This window comes from Schistocerca gregaria, chromosome 4 (genome assembly GCF_023897955.1).
Source record: "Schistocerca gregaria isolate iqSchGreg1 chromosome 4, iqSchGreg1.2, whole genome shotgun sequence".
NCBI classification, from domain to species: domain Eukaryota; kingdom Metazoa; phylum Arthropoda; class Insecta; order Orthoptera; family Acrididae; genus Schistocerca; species Schistocerca gregaria.
In genome coordinates this window covers 142,376,927-142,397,490 of record NC_064923.1, presented here as the reverse complement: position 1 = coordinate 142,397,490, position 20,564 = coordinate 142,376,927, and the positions used below count along the sequence as shown (strand labels likewise).

At 41.4% G+C, this 20,564-nt stretch overlaps 1 protein-coding gene across 1 annotated transcript; it reads right to left on the bottom strand.

The window, feature by feature from the left end:
* Nucleotides 1-3,063: 3,063 nt before the first annotated feature.
* Nucleotides 3,064-4,317, bottom strand: LOC126267273 (putative uncharacterized protein FLJ45999). Its single transcript, XM_049972341.1, has one exon. It carries the CDS (start codon nt 4,307-4,309, stop codon nt 3,422-3,424), a length of 888 nt encoding a protein of 295 aa, XP_049828298.1. The 5' UTR covers nt 4,310-4,317; the 3' UTR covers nt 3,064-3,421.
* Nucleotides 4,318-20,564: the final 16,247 nt, after the last annotated feature.

Genomic DNA, 20,564 nt, shown 5'->3' with positions numbered 1-20,564 from the left:
CAAAAACAAGAAAACAAGTCGAGCAAATCTGAATGCTAAAATGCATATCTTGACAACTGTGAGCACTTGCTCATCGTCGCTCCTGTGAAACATATCACTCCTACTGGACGCAAGGGGGAGGAGAAGGAGGAGGAAGAGGAGAGGGGCAGCCTCTTAGGGTATGCATTGTAGAGCCCATGGTTACTGGTCTTCTTTTCTTTGTTTTGGTCCGCACTATTTATTACTAGCTAATAAAGCGTGACATGGACCGGATATTCGTTTTCCTAATTTTCTATTACCAATTCAAACAAAAGGTCAGCTGTGTTTTTACTGAAGTAAATAAAAACTTTCGTTTCAATTCGTGAAAACTCATCTGAAATTATGAAACAGTCATACAAATAAATTTGCATAATGCACAGATGTGTAAGTGCAGCATCCAAAATTAAGGAACAAGATCCCACAGCATTTCTGGACGCTGGGTGCAGCTGCTTCGACAGTATACAATGTATTTTGTAAACGTCCTATAGCTCTGTAGAAGGGTATCGTTTTCACCCACAGCCGTTAGTTCTTCGAAGTTGAAACCCGTCACAAGCGCTACCATATGTCACAGATTACCTTGTGTGGACTCGACAGTAGTAGTGCCTTAGTGACAAGGAATTAATGTACATAAACTTCAAGCAACACGAAGCATTTTTTTTCTCATCTCAGTTTTTACGACGTCATGTCTTAATCTATCTGTCGTACAGTGACATATCTTTGAAGATATATCATCGACTTATGTAGGTCAGCAAAATGGGTTGCGAATAAAGTTGGTAGCTAAAAACTGACAGACTTCAACGTCACACAGGATGCAGCAGTTTTTCACCTATCTCAGAGTTTGCGAGGTAATATCTCCTGAGATCCAAAACTATGTGTGGCATCATGACACAGTTTAGTAGGTGTATTTAACGACACGTATTTTGATACTGCTTGCAACGTTTATTGCGAATACAGTTACTAGCACAGAAGTAATCATTTAAACGTCTGTTTGTCACGTATATCGTTGTTTAAGACGTCATATTTCCTAAACTATGACATGTAAGTAGTTTTTACTTCAACAGTGATTCCCGCCGGACAGTAGGGGATATGTGAACCAGGCTTGGTTGACATCCATTTAGTAGTTTACGAGGAGATATGGTACATACTCATGCACACACACATATATACTAATAGGATGATCCTGCTGTGGATGCTTCTCCTGTTCACTACTTCTATGGAGTTTAGTTAAGTAAATCCACTATGTGAACAAACGTTTCCGGACACCCCCAGAGACATACGTATTTTATATTAGGTGCAGTATGCTGCCACCTACTGCCAGGTACTACATATCAGCGACATATACATTATGAGAGAGCAGATTGGGACGCTCCGCGAAACTCACTGAATTCGAACGTGGTCAGGTGATTGGGTATCACTTGTGTCATCCGCCTGTACGCGAGATTTCCACACTACTAACCATCCCTAAGTTCACTACATCCGATGTCATAATGAAGCGGAAACGTGAAGAGACAAGTGTACCGCAAAAGTGTACAGGCCGGCCTCGTCTGTTGACGTACAGAGACCGTCGACAGTTGAAGGGTGTCGTAATGTGTAATAGGCAGACATGTATCCAGACCACAACACAGGAATTCCAAACTGCATCAGGAGCAACTGCAAGTACTGTAACAATTAGGCGGGAGGTGAGAAAACTTGGATTTGATTACCAAGCTGATGCTCAGAAACCACACATCACTCGGGTAAATGGCAAACAACGCCTCGCTTGGTGTAAGGAGTGTAAACATTGCACCATTGAACAACGGAGAAACGTTGTGTGGAATGAAGAATCACACTACACAGTGTGGGGATCCGATGGCAGGGTGTGTGTATGGCGAATGGCCTGTGAACGCCATCTGCCAGCGCGTGTAATGACAACAGCAAAATTCGGAGGCGGTGGTGTTATAGTGTGGTGGTGTGGCATTGTCAGAGCACAGGCCTACACTGAAGTTTTAAGCACCTTCTTGTTTCCCACTGTTGAAGAGCAATTCGGGGATAGCGTTTGCATCTTTCAACACGACCGAGCACCTGTTCATAATGCAGAGCTTGTGGAGGAGTGGTTACACGGCAATAACATTCCTGTAATGGACTGGCCTGTACAGAGTCCTGACCTGAATTCTATTAAACAGCTTTGGGAGGTCTTGGAATGCCGAATTCGTGCCAGGCCTCACCGACCGACATCGACACCTCTCCTCAGTGCAGCACTCCTTGAGGAATGGGCTGTCATTGCCCAAGAAACCTTCAAGCACCTAATTTGAACGTTTGCCTGCGAGAGAGGAAGCTGTCATCAAGGCTAAGGGTGGGTCAACACCATGTTGAATTCCAGAATTAGCGATGGAAGGCGCCACGAACTTGTCATTTTCAGCCAGGTGTGCGGTTACTTTTGATCACATATGTAGTATACAAAACAACAATCACAGCTTTCGACACATTTATACCGAAAACCTGAGAAATAAATGAATTGTTAGCACCCAGGGAAACAACTAGGTCTCATTAATATTTTTCATAAAGTTGACAGAAGTACTTTTTCACTATTTTACAAATCGAAAATTCTGTTTTAAATGATATGTACGGAATATCGCAGAATAAATGACGTCTGACAACAGCACCACTGCTTCAGTGTCATCCTTTATATACGAAACATCTAAGCTTACCCGCTAAATTTTAGTCGCACTTTTAAAAGAGAACGCAGACAGCTTTGTAGCGTTGTATCTGTACATCCCGTAGAACTATTACCTGACGGTGACGACATACTCGTCTTCCATAGTTCAAAAACTTGCAACATAATAAATCACCTCCCACTGCCAAAGTGGAGCGATTATCTTGGCCAGAGGTGGTGTTACATGATACTGTCGTGATGTCTCCCGTAGGAGACTAATTATCGTCCTGTGTGTTTATATTACATTTCCTAAAGATTTATATAACCCCCAAAAGACGCAACCGCAAATTCAAAAGAAAAAATGCAAGCAAACACATTGGTTTTAATCAGAAAATTCGTTGCTAAAACTTAGGAGAACATTACAAATTAGTAGTTTTACAACTTTCAATAACGGAATAAAGTTTCTAGCACTTATTAAAGAAGTCCGTGCAGATGAATTGGCTTACAACTGGCAGGTGTCAAATAAGACTGTATATCAGTCCCCAAAGAGAAAAAAATGACAACAATAGGTGTAATCACACTGGTTTTAAACAGAAATCTTATTGTTGAATCTTCAAGGAACAGTACAGATTCGTAGTTCTACAACAACTGACAAAAACACAGGAAAGTCTTAGCATTCTTTTAAGAGTTCCGTGTAGAAGATTTGCGTTGAAACTGCCTCATGCCAAATGTCGTCAAAACAGGATGATTCACCTTAAACAGAAGACTGTCCTACATTCTGAGCTCAGATTCAGAATGGCTGCGGCCAACACGGGGCCCAAACCACATCCCTGGTTCTGGATAGCTGCGTCCAACACGTGGACCAAACCACATCCCTGGTTCGGGATGGCTCCGGCCAACGCGAGGTCCAAACCACATCCCTGGTTCTGGATGGCTGCGTCCAACTCGAGGTCCAAACCACGTCCCTGGTTCTGGACGGCTGCGTCCAACGCGCGGTCCAAACCACATCCCTGGTTCTGGATGGCTGCGACCAACTCGAGGTCCAAACCACATGCCTGGTTCTGGACTGCTGCGTCCAATACGAGGTCCGAACCACATTGCTGGTTCTGGATGGCTGCGTCCAACACGAGGTCCAAACCACATCCCTGGTTCTGGATGGCTGCGTCCAACTCGAGGTCCAAACCACATTCCAGGATCAGGATTACTGCGTCCAACACGAGGTCCAAACCATGTACCTGGCTCTGGAAGGCTCCGTCCTATGTGTGGTCCAGGTTTGGCGTAACTATGATCAACACGAAATCCTACCGAGCGTCTTGAGGTAGGCTGCATCAGACTGAGGTGAGGTGTTTCTGATGTCTGAATAATATTAGCAACACTCGCGTCCGATTTAGGAACGTGTTCTTCCACACCATCTCCAAATAAGGTGTCCCAGTAGTCCTCGTCATCAACAATATTTGGTTGAAACCATTTATCTACATGTACTTCGGAGTTGTTCCTTTTACTGCGTGAAAAATTTTCAGAACGTACTTGTATTTTAGAATCGCTGACACCGTCATTATGCTCCTTTGAATCTGGTAACACCTCTGAAGTTTCGACACACAAGAGTAAGGCCGCTAAAATGAAGAGAGCTACAGCTAAGACGTCCGTGCTGCTCTCCATCTTCGGGGTTCTGTGGCCACAGCCAACAGGGATCGGCCTTTTATAGCAAAAGGCGGCCAGTACCATCTCTACAGGAGGGCACGATATTGCATTCCAGTAGCATTACATTCTGTTCACGTCCGTCGGCTATTTTTCTGCGTCAGCTGACTGTTGCTATTGCCTCAGTCACTCAGGATCCTACGTGTCGAGTACAATTTACACGCCATCACTGGCCCCTACATCTGACTGCTGCGCTAAAATGTTTTGCAGCGATGTGACCAATGTTAGACCTAAATTATTCACGTGGGTCATCTCGGGTGAGTCGGTAAGTTATTGATTTAATTCCAACGTTTCCTTTCTTCTAGGTAAATACACACGAATCCTCGGTAAAGTTCTCTTAACCATACTCTGTGTGTTTCCAAAAAAGAACCGTGTCTTGCGCACAAATTTTCGATACACTGTTTTGATAATGATATTTTATTTTTCTTGTAACTTAATTCTGTCAGTCACAGAAATGACGACAGAATGTCCTTAAAAGCCTGCTTCATACATTTTTTTCAATGCGCTACCACTCAAGCATTGATCACACTTTATTAGTTTAACTTTGTATTTTACCGCGTACCAAAAGTGTCGACAGCAGATCTTCGGCAGGTGGAGTTACGTCAACTTTGTGTACCTTGTCATGTAATTAAATTGGTGCTGTTGACAATTTATTCTTTCTTTTACTTGTTTTCAACTGCCGTCAGGAGCAATCATATTAAGAAAAAAAGGTCATCGTGATTTTCACTAAGATCTTTGGTTAGAATGAGGAATGAGGACGTTGTTCAGGATTAATCACCAGTTTCAAGCTATAGGTCATTTTCACCGGTAGTAAGTAAATATCAAATTACGTACATTGAAACTAGAAGGCAAGGTGAAACAAAAACGAAGGGAGAATTCATGATGTCATCTGCATCGGAACTTTATGCGGAGTCAGCTGCGACGAGTGAAAATTCTTGTCGGCCCAGGATTGGCTTCTAGGATCTGCTACGTACTGGGCAGATACGTTAACCGCTGTACCACGTGAAAACAGTGTCTGGCGCAATCGCGGCTACTATCTCGGTACGCCAGCCCGGACTACCCACATTCCCACCTGGAGCCACGTTTTTGCAGTAGCCGTCCATGTCTCCATTTCTCGCTACTTTGAGATTCCAGCAGGAGGTGAAAATTATTGTGCGTTGGTAGGTCCACACCAATCAACGGAAATTAGTTATATGAATGCGTGGATTTGTTCCTTTTGGCATCTACGAAAGGACAGACACCATGCATTCATACAAATTTAACGTGACGCATTTCGTTACAATTCGCACGACGAAGTCTCTGTATATATTGTTGAACTTGAAATTGAGCTAAAGCATACCACTGGCCTATAGTGCAAAATAAAATACTTGTTTTTGCTATACAGGACGAAGAAGATGATTCTTCCTATTGAGGCTGTGGTATCCAGCATGAAGAATTCAAATGGCTTTTACCAATTTTCGTCTTGATGTTAGCCTCTCCAGTGCATATGGAAAGCGGGACTGATTACCTACTAGTCAGCGGGAGCTACTCTTCTACTTGAATTTGTTCAGTAATTGTTTGCAAAATCCTGAAAATTATACATTTCAGTGGTATATGGTTTCTGCTGTAGAGAGTGATGCTGCGAAACAACAGAGTTTTCTTCTCGAAGATAATCTCGATTGGATTAGAAGAGCCTTGAGGATTTCACCTTTAGCTTCAAAATACGGCTTAACTGGGGGTAGGATCACTACAATTAAACATATCCCTGCAATTCCTGTAGATGGAAAGCATAATGCTAGAAGACCGTACAGAAATGCAGGGAGAACTACAGCAGGTAGACACTTACAACAAGAAATAACAGTTGTCAGAATATCATTCGATTACGAGATAGGTGATCCTTCACTTGATATAGTCTCGAACGTTAGAAAAGAATCTTGGAGAATGTAACGAGGGAATTTAAAAGAAATGATAACGTGCAGCAAAAGCAGGTGTCACGTAGATTCATCAAAATATTTCTAAGAAATTATAATTCATATATGGATGAAAAGTCTTACAAGAACCTTACTCAGCCGATTGCTCGTTACTACTCGCCGTCTGGTACCTCTGTGACACCGATTTACCAGCAAAGGTAGAGAAGACACACGGGTAAGTTCAGTAAGTGCGAAAGTATCATGGTGCTGGCCATCAAACTCTTTCACTTTCCCCAGAGGCTACAATCCTAGAATGTAAGGCCGCAACTATGCTGGGGAAATCAGGGTGGTGCACGGGGGCGCCTGAGGATAACGGGCCTGTGGCGCTCAAGAGAAGGAAAGGGATAGTAAAGCTCTGAAATAGAAAGAAATTGAAAGAAATTAGTCAAAATCATAAATCAAGTGAAATCTTTACCTAAAATAATAAAAGTGGGTTTGAGATCCTTCAGAAGTAAAGATATCGGAATCATTACGACTCAAACTCTATTTAAATAGATATATTTATGGCGGGCAACTATATCTTTAATATCAAATGCTGCGGCGATGGCAATAAAGGAACTTAGGATTAGTAGTTGTATTTTCGAAATATTGACGGCAATGGTCGTACAACTCACTTGGCATGAATGAAAAATATATTAATCTGTGACATACGTAGACGCTGCTTACCTGCTTCAAAAGAAAGTTTTCTAAATAATTAGCCGTTTAAGTAGATTAAATCCTATTAAATCCCAGGCTACGAATAAAAGTCACTTTATCAGGATGAACAAGAACCAAGAAAGCTAATGATCACAAGGTTATATCGGAATAAAAAGTATATTGTAAAACTCTTATCAAATCGCCAGGACATATGGAAGACTATAGTCTAATGCACCGGCGTCGACGAGGTCTTCAAAGGCGGAGCGAAATCTCGCGTTAGTTAAGAATAATGGCATAAATCGACTTTGCCCTTTGAAAGGGCTTCAGCTCACGAAATATCCTAAATATAGATAGCCGGACAGTAGTTGCGGTCATCGTGCTTCCGAGCAAGAGTCAAATATCTTGCTATTCCTCGTATTTCGTAAAAACTGAAAGGTGTGTCAATGATCGGGCGATTTGGCAACATTGGTTATTTTGATTTGACGGGGTTGAGGAGAACGATGCTATTGCCACCTTGTAGAAATCATTAAAGCACTGTTAGTTACAATGGCCCAGAGGACAGGAGTGCCACGGGATTGTACTGTAAAATAATTTTATAAATACGGCAACATTTATGTGACCACTCACCGTAAATTTCGAAGAGAGTTCAAGATTCACCATAATAACGCTGTCCCATAAGCCCAATGCATCAAGACCTGTTTACGAAACTTGGAGCTCACTAGTTCCACAGACAGTAAGAGACTTGGTGGAAAACGGTACGTACGCCCGTGAAATTTGTGGCAATGAGAGAAGCCGTTGAACGAATTCAACTCCGCCATGTGCATAGTCATTCCCTGACACTCCGGCTTCCTGACCGCAACGTTCGGCGAATCTTACAGAACGATCTTCATTTCCATCCGTACAAAACTGAAACTTGCTCCAGGAGCAGGGCTGTGGAGGTAGATTTCAGGTTTGCCACACTTACTGCTGTCGGTTAATGGAACCACAATCTTGTTCACAACTTACTGATAGGTGACGAAGTCTATTTTCATTTTTCACGATATGTTAACAAGCATAATTTCCGTCACTGGCACAAATCCGCAAGATATCCGTTAGAATATCCGTACCCCAAGTCAGGAAAGTGTCATATGTCACACCAATATTCAAGAAAGGCAATAGAATTAATTCTCTAAATTACAGCCCCATATCATTGAAGTCGATAGACTGTAATATTTTGCAACATATATTGCGTTCGAGCATTATGAATTACCTCGATAAGCTCGGTCTATTGACACAAAATCAACACGAATTTAGGACACATCGTACATTCGAAACACAATTAGCTCTTTAATCACACGAAGCGTTGAGTGGTATGGACTAGTGATTCCAAATTAATTCCGTATTTCTAGATTTGCACAAGGATTTTGACACCTTACGTCACAAGTGGCCTGTAATGAAGTTGCGTGCTTATAAAGTATCGTCTGAGTTGTGCGATTGGATTCGTGATTTCCTGTCGGAGAGGTCACAGTTCACGGTAACTGAGGGAAGTCATCGAGTAAAACAGAAGTGATTTCTGACGCCCCCCCTCCCAAGGGTAGTGCAATGGGCCCTCTGCTGTCCCGTATCTATACAAACGACTTAGGAGGCAATCTGAGCAGCCGTCGTTGTTTGGAGATGATGCTGTTGTTTTTCGTCTAGTAAAGCTGTCAGAAAATCAAAACAAATTGCAGAACGATTTAGAAAAGACACCTATATGATGCGAAAGTTGGCAAGTGACCCTAAATAATGAAAAAGTGTTAAGTCATCCTACACGTGAGTACTAAAAGGAATCCTTTAAAATTAGCTTACACGATAAATTAATGAAATCTAAAGACCATAAATACAACTAAATACCTAGCATTTACAGTTATGAAGAACGTAAACTGAAAACAACACATAGGAAATTTTGTGAGGAAGGCGAATCAATGACTGCGGTTTGTTGGCAGAACACCAAGAAGATTTAACAAACGCACTAAGGAGGTTGGCTATACTGAGCTTGCCCTTCCTCTTTTTGAGTATTCCCCACAGTTGTGGGATTCTTACCACATATGATTAACGGAGTACCTCGTCAAAGTTCAGAGAAGAGGGGCAGGTATTATTTTATCGAGAAACAGCGGAGAAAGTGTCACAGACGTGATACAGGATTTTGGAGGACATCATTAAAACAAAGCAGTTTCTTGTAGCGGTGGGCCTTCTCACGAAATTCCGGTCAGTAAATTTCTCCTCCGAATGCGAAAATATTTTGTTGATGCCGACCTATATCGAGAGTAACGATTATAATAATGGAATAATGGAAATCAGAGCTCGCAGGAAAGATACAGTTGTTCGTTTTTCCGCGCGTTTTTCTAGAGTGGAATAACAGAGCATTATTGTGAAGGAGGTTCGATGAACCCTCTGTCAGCCACTTTGTGTTTGATTTGCACAGTAGCTATGTAGACGTAGATGTAGAAACCACTCCACATCCTGAAGATTACTGTGTGGTGTACAGTATCTTCTTTTGGAGTTATTAGTTTTTGCCCCTTTGGGGATGAAAGCGGAAGGACTGTGACAGAGGACCACTGTGTTCACATGTTGAAGAACTTCTTAGACCCTGCAATGGATCATCAGCTTGTGAAAAAACACAAGTTGTTCCAATAAGATGGGGTTGCCAGTCACACAGGATGAAATACGAAAGTAACTGTAAGGAACCTGTTTCCCAGTCATGATATCTCCAGAGATTGTCATATGGGATGATCGGCCATAACCACCGACCTTTCAGCCTGTGGCTTTTTCTTCTGTGGGTTTACTTGAAATCACAGATGTCTAGTTCTCGAACACCACACACAATTTAACAGTCGAAACATCAAATTCAGAAATAAATGTAATGAATTTCGGTGCAGATGCTGCAACAGGTAATGAGCGGCGTCAGTAAAAGACTTCCAGAGTGCGTACGGAGGGATGATGGGCATAAAAAGGACAATATTTATGGAAAATAAAGACATGTTTAAGTGCCTTCTTTTTTCAGTTTAAAACTAAGAGCTGAAGTGTTTAGAGTCTTTTCTTGAGTATTTCAAGCAAATAATGCTAACGGTGTACCCCTGTCAACACTTTAAAAGTGCACTATTCGCTAAGACATCCTGTAAGTGCAAATAAGGAAAAAAAAGCAGTTAAATGAGTGAATCTAAGGTAACAAAGGAATAATAAAAATTAGACTCAAACATTGGACACTTTCAATAAGTATTTGTATGTAAATGGCAGATAATGTATGTCTAATTATTTACGTTGGGGATAGACTAGTTCCCAATAAAAATATTCCAATACAGATTAAAAATTTCAACTTGTTTTTACGCGTATTTATTACTGGACTTAAGGCGTTTTGCTAAAAATACCCTAAGATTTTGCAAAACAGTACTTTCCAGCAAATTTCTGTTCGAATTATTAATCGAATTCGCTTGGTAAATCACTCGTGTTGATCGGGATCGAAGTGAATGTTCGATTGCAGACGTTATTGCTCCTTAAACCACTAGTGAATGTACCTCTTAAATATGGCGGTCTCAATGAACTCGTAGAGCACGGGACTGCTTGATGTGTCAGACCTGCGACTTCTCAATTGTGTAGGAGTTCTTGTACATATGTGACTCACTGCTGTAAATTACTATCGCCGATCTTGTGTATAGTATTAACCAAAGGCTGTTACACTGCCAAGCGTATTGGTATAGATGGAGAAGTACTGCCGACGCATATTTCTCGCAGCACTGCATATGAGTGATGAAGATGTTAATGTCAATGCTGTTGTGATAGAATTAAAAATTTCCTAAATTAAAGAATCCCAGGTACAATCTATACAGGTTTTGCAGCTGAATGAGCTCCCTGTTTAACCACAACACACCACAGATCTTTTGAACATATTACTGCGCCCTCTGATTGGAAGGAATGTCAGGTATCACTCATCAACAAGGAGGCTAGCAAAAATTATCCACAAATGGGTACTTCCTGTCTCACTGACGTACAGCTGTTGTAGAATCATAACACATATTCTGATATCAAACACAGTGAGGTATCTCGAAAGTAAGACATCTTCCACGTCAGTCAACATGCATTTGGAAACCATTGGTCACAAGGAACTCAATTTGCGCTTTTCTCACATCACACCCTGAAAGCTGTGGATGATGACATTATGTGGTTACAGTATTCCTTAATTTACGAAATCGAGGGGCAGCTTATGCTCGGAGATACTGACCCGGTTGCGCCAACCTAATTAAGCTCTTGCTACTATTGCTGGATAGTTCACGCATATCCACTCTCGAAAGACAGCGAACGGTGACATGGTGCTATTGTGAATAATACAGGAGTCCATGCAACAGCCCACACCGTTGCTTAGCATCAGTATGGGTCAACGCGAATGGTGAGCGTCACGAATGTTTGTCTCCATTGGGAAAAATAATAAGATAACCGTTAAATGCAAGATCACCACGAAGAAGATGAATGCAGTAAGAAAGTAAGTCGAAAATAAGCATCTAAGTTCTGTTAATCGGTGCCATCCAATACACGGACGTCGTACCAGTTGTACACGTCTGCTGGCGCATATCATAAATTCTCAAAGTCATGTAAGGATAATGAATATGTATTTCTTTGACACTGGTAATACATTCAGGGTCCTTTGACTTTGCAAACCAGTCACATCAGTACAGTGGATAGTCTGAAGTAGGATGTTCTGGACAAACAAGAGTTACTTACATCCTGCAACTGGAGGAAAATCGTATTACTGCGAACTGTACACTCTTATACGAAATTCAGTGCCAAGTGTTCTCTGCTTTTGCTTGAATACGTTATGTTCGACAACTCGAGTGCATCACCATTGTGTCTAACAATCCACGCTTTCCATGGACGTTCCTCAGATAGCAACACATTTGTGTTAGATTTCTGACATAATACTGATGGTTTCCATGTGTTACGTTGCACTTTTAGACAGATATCTATAGCTAAATAGCATTCTAAACCTTAGCGGAAATAATAACGAAATGAAATGCAATTTGTAACTGTTGTTTCCGCTGATTTATTTTTAAATTAATTGTCTTGGCGTCGATGTAGTTCGAATACTTAATCCCAGTACGCGTCACAGCAATACTGAGATAGAAGGAACATACTGAACCACCAGGGAAGTACCGAAAGTGTAGCCAAGCACTTAACACGGGTGTCAATAGAGACTTTGAAAGAACATCTGCTTTCCTCAATCTAAAATTTTTAAATACTGAAAAACGTTACGAATATTAGGTATAAAATCATAAATTGACATAGGAATGTTATACATGTACATAGGAAAAACTGCTCATCATCGTGATAAATAAATAGACCACGTGCTAAAAATACGGAAACCAGCATTAGAGGAACGTGGTGGTCGTGCTGTTATTAGTATTCACCTAAAAAATTGGTAATCAGTCCCTGCAATATATAAAGAAGGGTCAGAATCTGTCTGAAAAACTTCTAAGAGTGTTAACAGGGTAGGTTGTAAGAGAAATAAAAGTTAAGAAAAAAACTCGATTCATTGCGCCATTTCCGAGTTAATTACCACTGAAATCAGCGAACCAGGCCACTGCGCGCAAATTCAAGTGCTCCACCAGATGCAAATATTGTTAGTTGTCCTCATGAGGTAGATGAAAGGACAGGAAACTGCTCGTCCTTTGGCTTGGTTTCGACACTTACTACTGCCTCGTGTCCCATTTTCGTATTGCTGCCTTGTTTGGTTTTAGAAAATTAAATGAAGAAAACACTTGGCAACACTGTCTCTGGCAGGCTGCTTGAATTTTCGCGAACAACGGCATCATTGGCTACGTTCATTGCTAGTTAGATTGTTTTCAGATGACGCTGTAATTTATCGTATAGTAAAATCATCAGACGATCAGTTCTATTTACAAAGTGATCTATAGAGAATTTCTGTATGGTGCGAAAAGTGGCAATTAACACTAAACAAAGAAAAGTGCGGGGTCATCCACATGGGTAATAAAAGAAATCCTAAAAATTCTGGGTATACGATAAATCGCACAAATCTAAGGGCTGTCAATTCGACTAAATACCTACGAATTCAAATCACGAGCAACTTAAATTGGAAGGACCACATAGATAATATTGTGGGGAAGGCGAAACAAAGACTGCGCTTTGTTGCCAGAACACTTAGAAGATGCGACAAATTCACTAAAGAGACAGCCTACATTACACTTCTCCGTCCTCTGCTGGAATATTGCTGCGCGGTATGGGGGGGGGATCCTTACCAGGTGGGGTTGACGGAGGACATCGAAAAAGTGCAAAGAAGGGCAGCTCGTTTCGTGTTATCGCGCAATAGGGCGAGTGTGCCACTGATATGTTGGGGTGGCAGTCACTGAAACAAAGGCGGTTTTCTTTACGGCGAGATATATTTACGCATTTTCAATCGCCAACTATCTCTTCCGAATGCGAAAATATTTTTTTGACACTCACCTGCGCAGGGAGAAATGATCACCATAATAAAATAAGAGAAATCACAGCTCGAATAGAAATATTTAGCTGTTCCTTTTTCCCAATCGCCATTCGATAGAGGAATGGTAGAGAATTAGTATAAAAATGGTTCGATGAACCCTCTGCCAGGCACTTTACTGTCCGTAAAATTTGGCAAGAACCACGGTTTCGCACCATAAGTAAAGCAAAGGTATCGAAAATGTTAATTTGTAATTACATCACGAGACCCATTTTCTCAGGAACGGATAAGTATGAAGTCGAAATTTCCGTCAGATACTACTTTCTACGATCCCTTGGCGGTGTAAAATTGTTAACCTTCAAGTTAATGTAGTCAATATTTATTTCACATATTTTTATACTCGTAAACGCATCACACCTGCATATGAACTGTCTACACATAATTAAGTTTATACGGAGTCTTCAGAGAGCGAGGTGTTTTGCTACCAAAATCATTTGCCAGCACAATTCTGACGAGACTGATGAAGCAGCCACGTTTATGGCGTAGTGTACTCCTGGTATATACGTATGTCAGTGGATCTAGGAAGGTAACAGGTGCTGCTGGCTGTGAGAAACGATATGTCGGAAACGGAAATAAAGGATTTTCTTGATTGTGAAAGTACTTTAGGATAAGATTTCAAATAAAACAACTGTATCAGTCACTCGTTTTATTGTTGCCTACGATGCGTTTCAAGAGTTTTCGCTCATCTTCAGGCGGATCAATGATAGTGTATTACGTATTTGCTAGCCGAGAATGATAGTGTAAACTCTCGAAACACGTCATGGGATAAAACAAAAAAGGCACTGATTGAGATTATTATTTCATTTGAACTTATGTTGTCATAAACAGTTGTAGTTTTTTGCAACAGTCCAACATGAACGACATTGGTTAGTACCTTATAAGTTGCAGCGTGTTGAGTGTAACTGTGCGGCGACCGATATGAAGACAACTGTAGGTGATCGATGAATTAGTTTGAGAAAAGATTCGACCGGTATACGAATTTTTGTTCAATGAAGATTTGCTCAAAAGAAGCAAGGGTGCCAGTAAGCATTACGACAACGAGCGCTTCAAGGGGTACGTTCAGAAACTGGTGCCGAACTATCATCACAGCGAGGCGAAAATTCTTGAAACGGCAACGTATATAGCAGCAGATACATCCATTGAAGGCTGTTAATCTATTCTGAAAACCATGAACGTTTTACGAATCGTCATGGGAACGATCATCAAGCACTTCGCTGAGTTAATCGACAGGAGACCTGTGGCAACAACTGAGCAATGCATGTCTGAAATTTTTAAAGAGCCCGATTGTGAAGAGAAAGAAAAAGACCACAGCACCAGATTCAGAAATAGAGTGTGTTTTAGGAAGTGGAAAGAACCCTCTGTGTTCCTGGGATCTCATGTTTACACTAGGTTTCAAACAACGTTTTTTGTTACTCCAAACTTTAAATACGTTTTCTCGAAACAATACTATACTGACCATTACAATTGAGACACCACGAAGAAATGCAGATGATAAATGGGTATTAATTGGACAAATATATTATCCTAGAACTGACATGTGGTTGCATTTTCACGCAATTTGGGTGCATAGATCCTGAGAAATCACTACCCAGAACAACCACTTCTGGCCGTAATAATGGCCTTAATACGCCTGGGCATTGAGTCAAACAGAGCTTGGATGGCGTGTACTGGTACAGCTGCCAATGCAGTTTCAACACGGTACCACAGTTCATCAAGAGTAGTGACTGGCGTATTGTGACGAGCCAGTTGCTCGGCCATCATTCACCAGAAGTTTTCAGTTGGTGAGAGATCTGGAGAATGTGCTGGCCAGGGCAGTATTCGAACATTTTTTGTATCCAGGAAGGCCTGTATAGGACCTGCAACATTCGGTCTTGCGTTATCCTGCTGAAATGTAGTGTTTCGCAAGGGTCGAATGAAGGGTAGAGCGACGGGTCGTAACACATCTGAATTCTAACGTCCACTGTTCAAAGTGCCCTCAATGCGAACAAGAGGTGACCGAGACGTGTAACCAATGGCACGCCATACCATCACGCCGGGTCATATGCCAGTATGTCGATGACGAATACACACTTCCAATGTGCGTTCACCGTGTTGTCGCCAAACACTGATTCGACCATCATGATGATGTAAACAGAAACTAAATTCAACCGAAAAAAATGACATTTTGCCATTCGTGCACCCAGGTTCATCATTGAGTACACTATCGCAGACGCTCCTATCTGTGATGCAGCGTTAACGGAAACCGTAGCCGTGGTCTCCGAGCTGATTGGCCATGCTGCTGCAAACGTCGTCGAACTGTTCGTGCACATGGTTGTTGTCTTGCAGACGTCCCCATCTGTTGACTTGGGGATCGAGAGGTGGCTGCACGATCCGTTACAGCCTGGCAGATAAGATGCCTGTCATCTCGACTGCTAATGATATCAGGCCGTTTGGATCCAGCACGGCGTTCCGTATTACCCTCCTCAACCCACCGATTCCATATTCTGCTAACAGTCATTGGATCTCGACCAACGCGAGCAGCAATGTTGCGATACGATAAACCGCAGTCGCAATAGGCCTTAATCCGACCTTTATCACATTCGGAAACGTGATGGTAGGCATTTCTACTCCTTACACGAGACATCACAACAACGTTTAACCAGGCAACGCCGGTCAACTGCTGTTTGTGTATGATAAATCGTTTGTAAACTTTCCTCATGTCAGCACGTTGTAGGTGTCGCCACTGTCTCCAACCTTGTGTGAATGGTCTGAAAAGCTAATCATTTGCATATCACAGCATCTTCCTGTCTGTTAAATTTCGCGTCTTTCGTACTATTTCTTCGTGGTGTAGCAATTTTAATGGCCAGTAGAGTAGTTTTCACTCCGCGAAACGCTCTGGGCCTCGACAGATTAAACGATTTATTTTATTATTTTTATGAAAAGTAATAGTACGTAGGGGCATTAGCGGGAGCTTTTTTGGAATTTTAAATGTTTTACAGACATTTGAAATCAGAAAAACATGCCATAACAGTGACACATTTTTAAAACAACAGCTACTTTTTCTGAGAAATTCTTAAAATACCCGTCGTGATGATCCCGCATTCATTCGATTTTAAGAAGATTCTATTTTTACGGGTTTCAAAAACAGTCACGTGTCGGTACAACGCTTCGCGCAAACCTGGGCATGCTACGTTGTGTTTAGTTTGACCGTGATACAAAAAAATTTCATTAAAAATATATGTGTAATAATGTGGCAAATCCCTTATTTTAATTAAAACAATTCAAGTATGGAAATCATTTGAGAGTCCAACCTTTTATCGTGTCTCTCGACCAGAAACTCCCCTTGATACGCAAGTTTTCTCTGCTTGCTAATGATTTACTACAAACGTGAGTTTCACGAATAATGGTTACTGCTTCGGTGAAAGGGATGTTTAAAGTTTGAGGTAGTAGCATTGGCAGATTTACACGAACTGTGGAAAGTCATCTGCTGATAGAGCTTGTGGCTCCTGATACACGAATTTAATGCGTGCTCTTCCAGTACAAAACGTTCATAGTATTGGCACTGGAGGTATTTGTTTACTTGGCTATGTATAGTTTGTTGGTGTAACACAGCTTCCTCAAAGTGAACTCTTCGCACACCGCGAGGACCCTTTGATCTCATTTAAAGGATTTTGTTTCACGAAATCTTTCAGACGTGACATGGTTTGGTTACCTCCTCCACGGATATCGTTCTGCACAGAGGCGCTTTGCTGTTTGACTTTTGCGTCGTACCTCCCCATAAATGAGGTACTTGTCCGACGAGTAGATCTTAGAGTAAAGAACCATCAAGAACCTATAATTATCAGTAGAAATTTTCGTGCAAACGTAGCATAATACAACACTGATAAAGTAACAGTATATCCAGGGAAGTTGACAATACTATTAGTACTCAAAAACTGCTCTTCCCAGCAGCTATATGTGTTGCAAATCGCACTTCTATATTAACATGATGCATAAGAAATACTCGAAACAACGCTGAACGTCAAGGTCACCTAGCAGGGTAAACGTACATACGTCGTTTTTTACAGGCTATGTATCTCGAAATGAAATCATGAATGTAAAATAAGGGATATTAGAGAAGTTAATTTAAAATGAATGTGAATCACTACGTACTTGTGTTACAGTGAAGTTATTAAATGTTGTTGTGTAGCTGTTAATTCGTTGTGCATCCAGATTTAGCATGTGTCATTCTGTTAAGAGGAATCATTAACTGCAACTAGTGTTAATTCCTTAAAACTTTTAGGACTTTACCTGCAGATCCTACAATATCTTTAATGAAACTTCCTGGCAGATTAAAACTGTGTGCCCGACCGAGACTCGAACTCGTGTTTTGCATTTCGTCTGCAATGCTATCATGTTGACCTGTGGCGATTCTGCCTGTGTTGTCGTCTATAGAGGTCCAAGTTAGACGGGATTTTACTGAGAGTACAATCAATAGGTAGTAAAAACGAGAATACTGCATACCAGTTTAAACTTCAAGCGTGTACGTATCTAGCAGTGCAGTGGCAGCACATGTCGCGTGGGCGGTAGACGGTAAACGGTGTTCCGTGACGTATGCTTAATGATCTCCAACTGGACCAAGATAAAGTGTGTTATAAATGTGTTACCGAGATCAAGAAGGTGACTTTTAAGAGCCGAGGGACTGTCTGCACAGCACGTCCATGGTAAAATTCGTCCTGTACATAGTCAGAACATAATTTTTTATAAAGTTATGATATACAGAAACTCAGAAAAAGCCAAGAAAACATCCCAAACTAGGAGTATCCGGGAGGACGTGGATATTCAGTGATGGCATGTTGTTTTCCCGTACAGCGGTGTTTCGTTTCAAAAAATGGTTCAAATTGCTCTGAGCACTATGGGACTGAATTTCTGAGGTCAACAGTCTCCTAGAACTACTTAAACCTAACTAACCTATTGGCATTACATACATATCTGCCCGAGGCAGGATTCGAACAGTGACCGTAGTGGACGAACGGTTCCAGACTTTAGCATCTAGAATCGCTCGGCCACCTTGAACGGCTGTTTCGTTTACTGCAGGACACATCGGTGTTTTGGGTTCAACAATTTAAGTAATCGAAAGAGCTTGTTATATCACTTGTTGGATGTGAACGCTGCCATGAGAATTATAACACGCTGCAAAGTTTTACCGTTTTGTCGACCTGTAGGATAAGAGTTAAGGTTTAGAAGAAGACTATGTTGGTAAAGAAAATAAATTTCAGGTTCTTACACGCGGCTCTCGTGTCCCCATACTAGTTTGCTACTTATTTGTCGATGCTCAGTCATACTAGATACCATATTAGCTCCGAGACCAGGAAGATTAAGGGGAGCGTAACACACATTTTTTGTCTTTCATGGCATACAGGAACGTAGATATCTCCCAAGGGCCCAAAAAACCTAAAAATACCGTACATAATTACTATATCAGTGGTGGTAGCATAGAATCTGTGCAACTGAAGAACGTGACAGTTTTACTGGCGCCTCGCTCTCGAGTGATTAAAATCATCTCATGTACTTTCTATTTTGACGAGTTTAAAGTGTTGACTTCATACCGTACACTACACAGGGGAAGTATCAATACAGCAGTTTCATTTGTTTTACTCTTTTTTTTAAAATGAGTTTCAATAAAGTCCGTCACTTAGTAATTCGACGTTCAGAAGCTGAAAATATATTCACTATCTAAGGAGAAAGCTTAAGTGCTGCCGCTGTCACCACCAGTGAGACTCATCATTATTTTTGAGTGCTGTATAGAGCATAAACGTATGAGAGTATTATTTTCCTGATGTCTCGTAGGCCGGGAAATAAACGCAGCGTATTTTAATACTTGAGGACTACACACTTTGGACAAAAGGATGAAGTTAAGACGAGCCATGTTATCTTGAGAATTTTCTTAAAGTCGCAGGAGAGAGACAGTTGTCGGTTACATCTGCTAAATAATTTACATGCAAATAAATAAACGTAATTCTCATAAACTCTTTCATGCTTTACTTTTTACTGCAACATCTTTGTGTAATTTCAAATGCCTTGTCCCATTTTCATACTTCACATGTCTTACTGCAACTGCAGACTGCTACACCAGGTTCTCCAAGTTAGCCCAAAAAAGCTCAAGGCGTCTGAGGCAGGAACATAAAGCAGACGTACTCCACATGTTACAACTAGCAACACTACACTCCTGAGGGAGTAATAAGAGCTCTTTTTTCCTTATTTTTCACTGTGAAGTACACAACTACTCGGCTTTCTTGTACATTCTAGTGCCTCAGGCTATTGGGATGCGGCACAAATTATGAGTTCTGTATGCACAGTTCTCTTCCGCAACTAGCACAATAATAAGTTGCTCAAACTACAGCTCTTTGCACAGACAAAAAATCCTGGCTTTGTTTCATAGTATTCAGTGTGCATTAAGACGAAAATCTTGATTGACGCACTACAATGCCAGGTCACATTTTCAGTCATAATGTGTTTCCTTGATGTGTTGTTTTGATTTGTTTTTCTTTAAGTACCGTCTTTTCCAGCTATTCAATGAATCCTCTTATCATTAATGCGTTTCTTTCAGTGAAACATTTAATTTTTATTAATTTTTTTAATACTGTATGCTACGATAAAAAATAAACAACGAAGAGTTTGAAAGTGCGAAAAAAAATATGTTAAAAGTAGGTGGATATCAAAACGATAAGCAAACATTAGATGACAAATGATAAGCTGCAAGGCCATACACGTACCGAAGAATGACATCCAGTTCAATCTAAATCTTAAGTGGCATACACCATACCTAATACACTCCTGGAAATGGAAAAAAGAACACATTGACACCGGTGTGTCAGATCCACCATACTTGTTCCGCACACTGCGAGAGGGCTGTACAAGCAATGATCACACGCACGGCACAGCGGACACACCAGGGACCGCGGTGTTGGCCGTCGAATGGCGCTAGCTGCGCAGCATTTGTGCACCGCCGCAGTCAGTGTCAGCCAGTTTGGCGTGGCATACGGAGCTCCATCGCAGTCTTTAACACTGGTAGCATGCCGCGACAGCGTGGACGTGAACCGTATGTGCAGTTGACGGACTTTGAGCGAGGGCGTATAGTGGGCATGCGGGAGGCCGGGTGGAC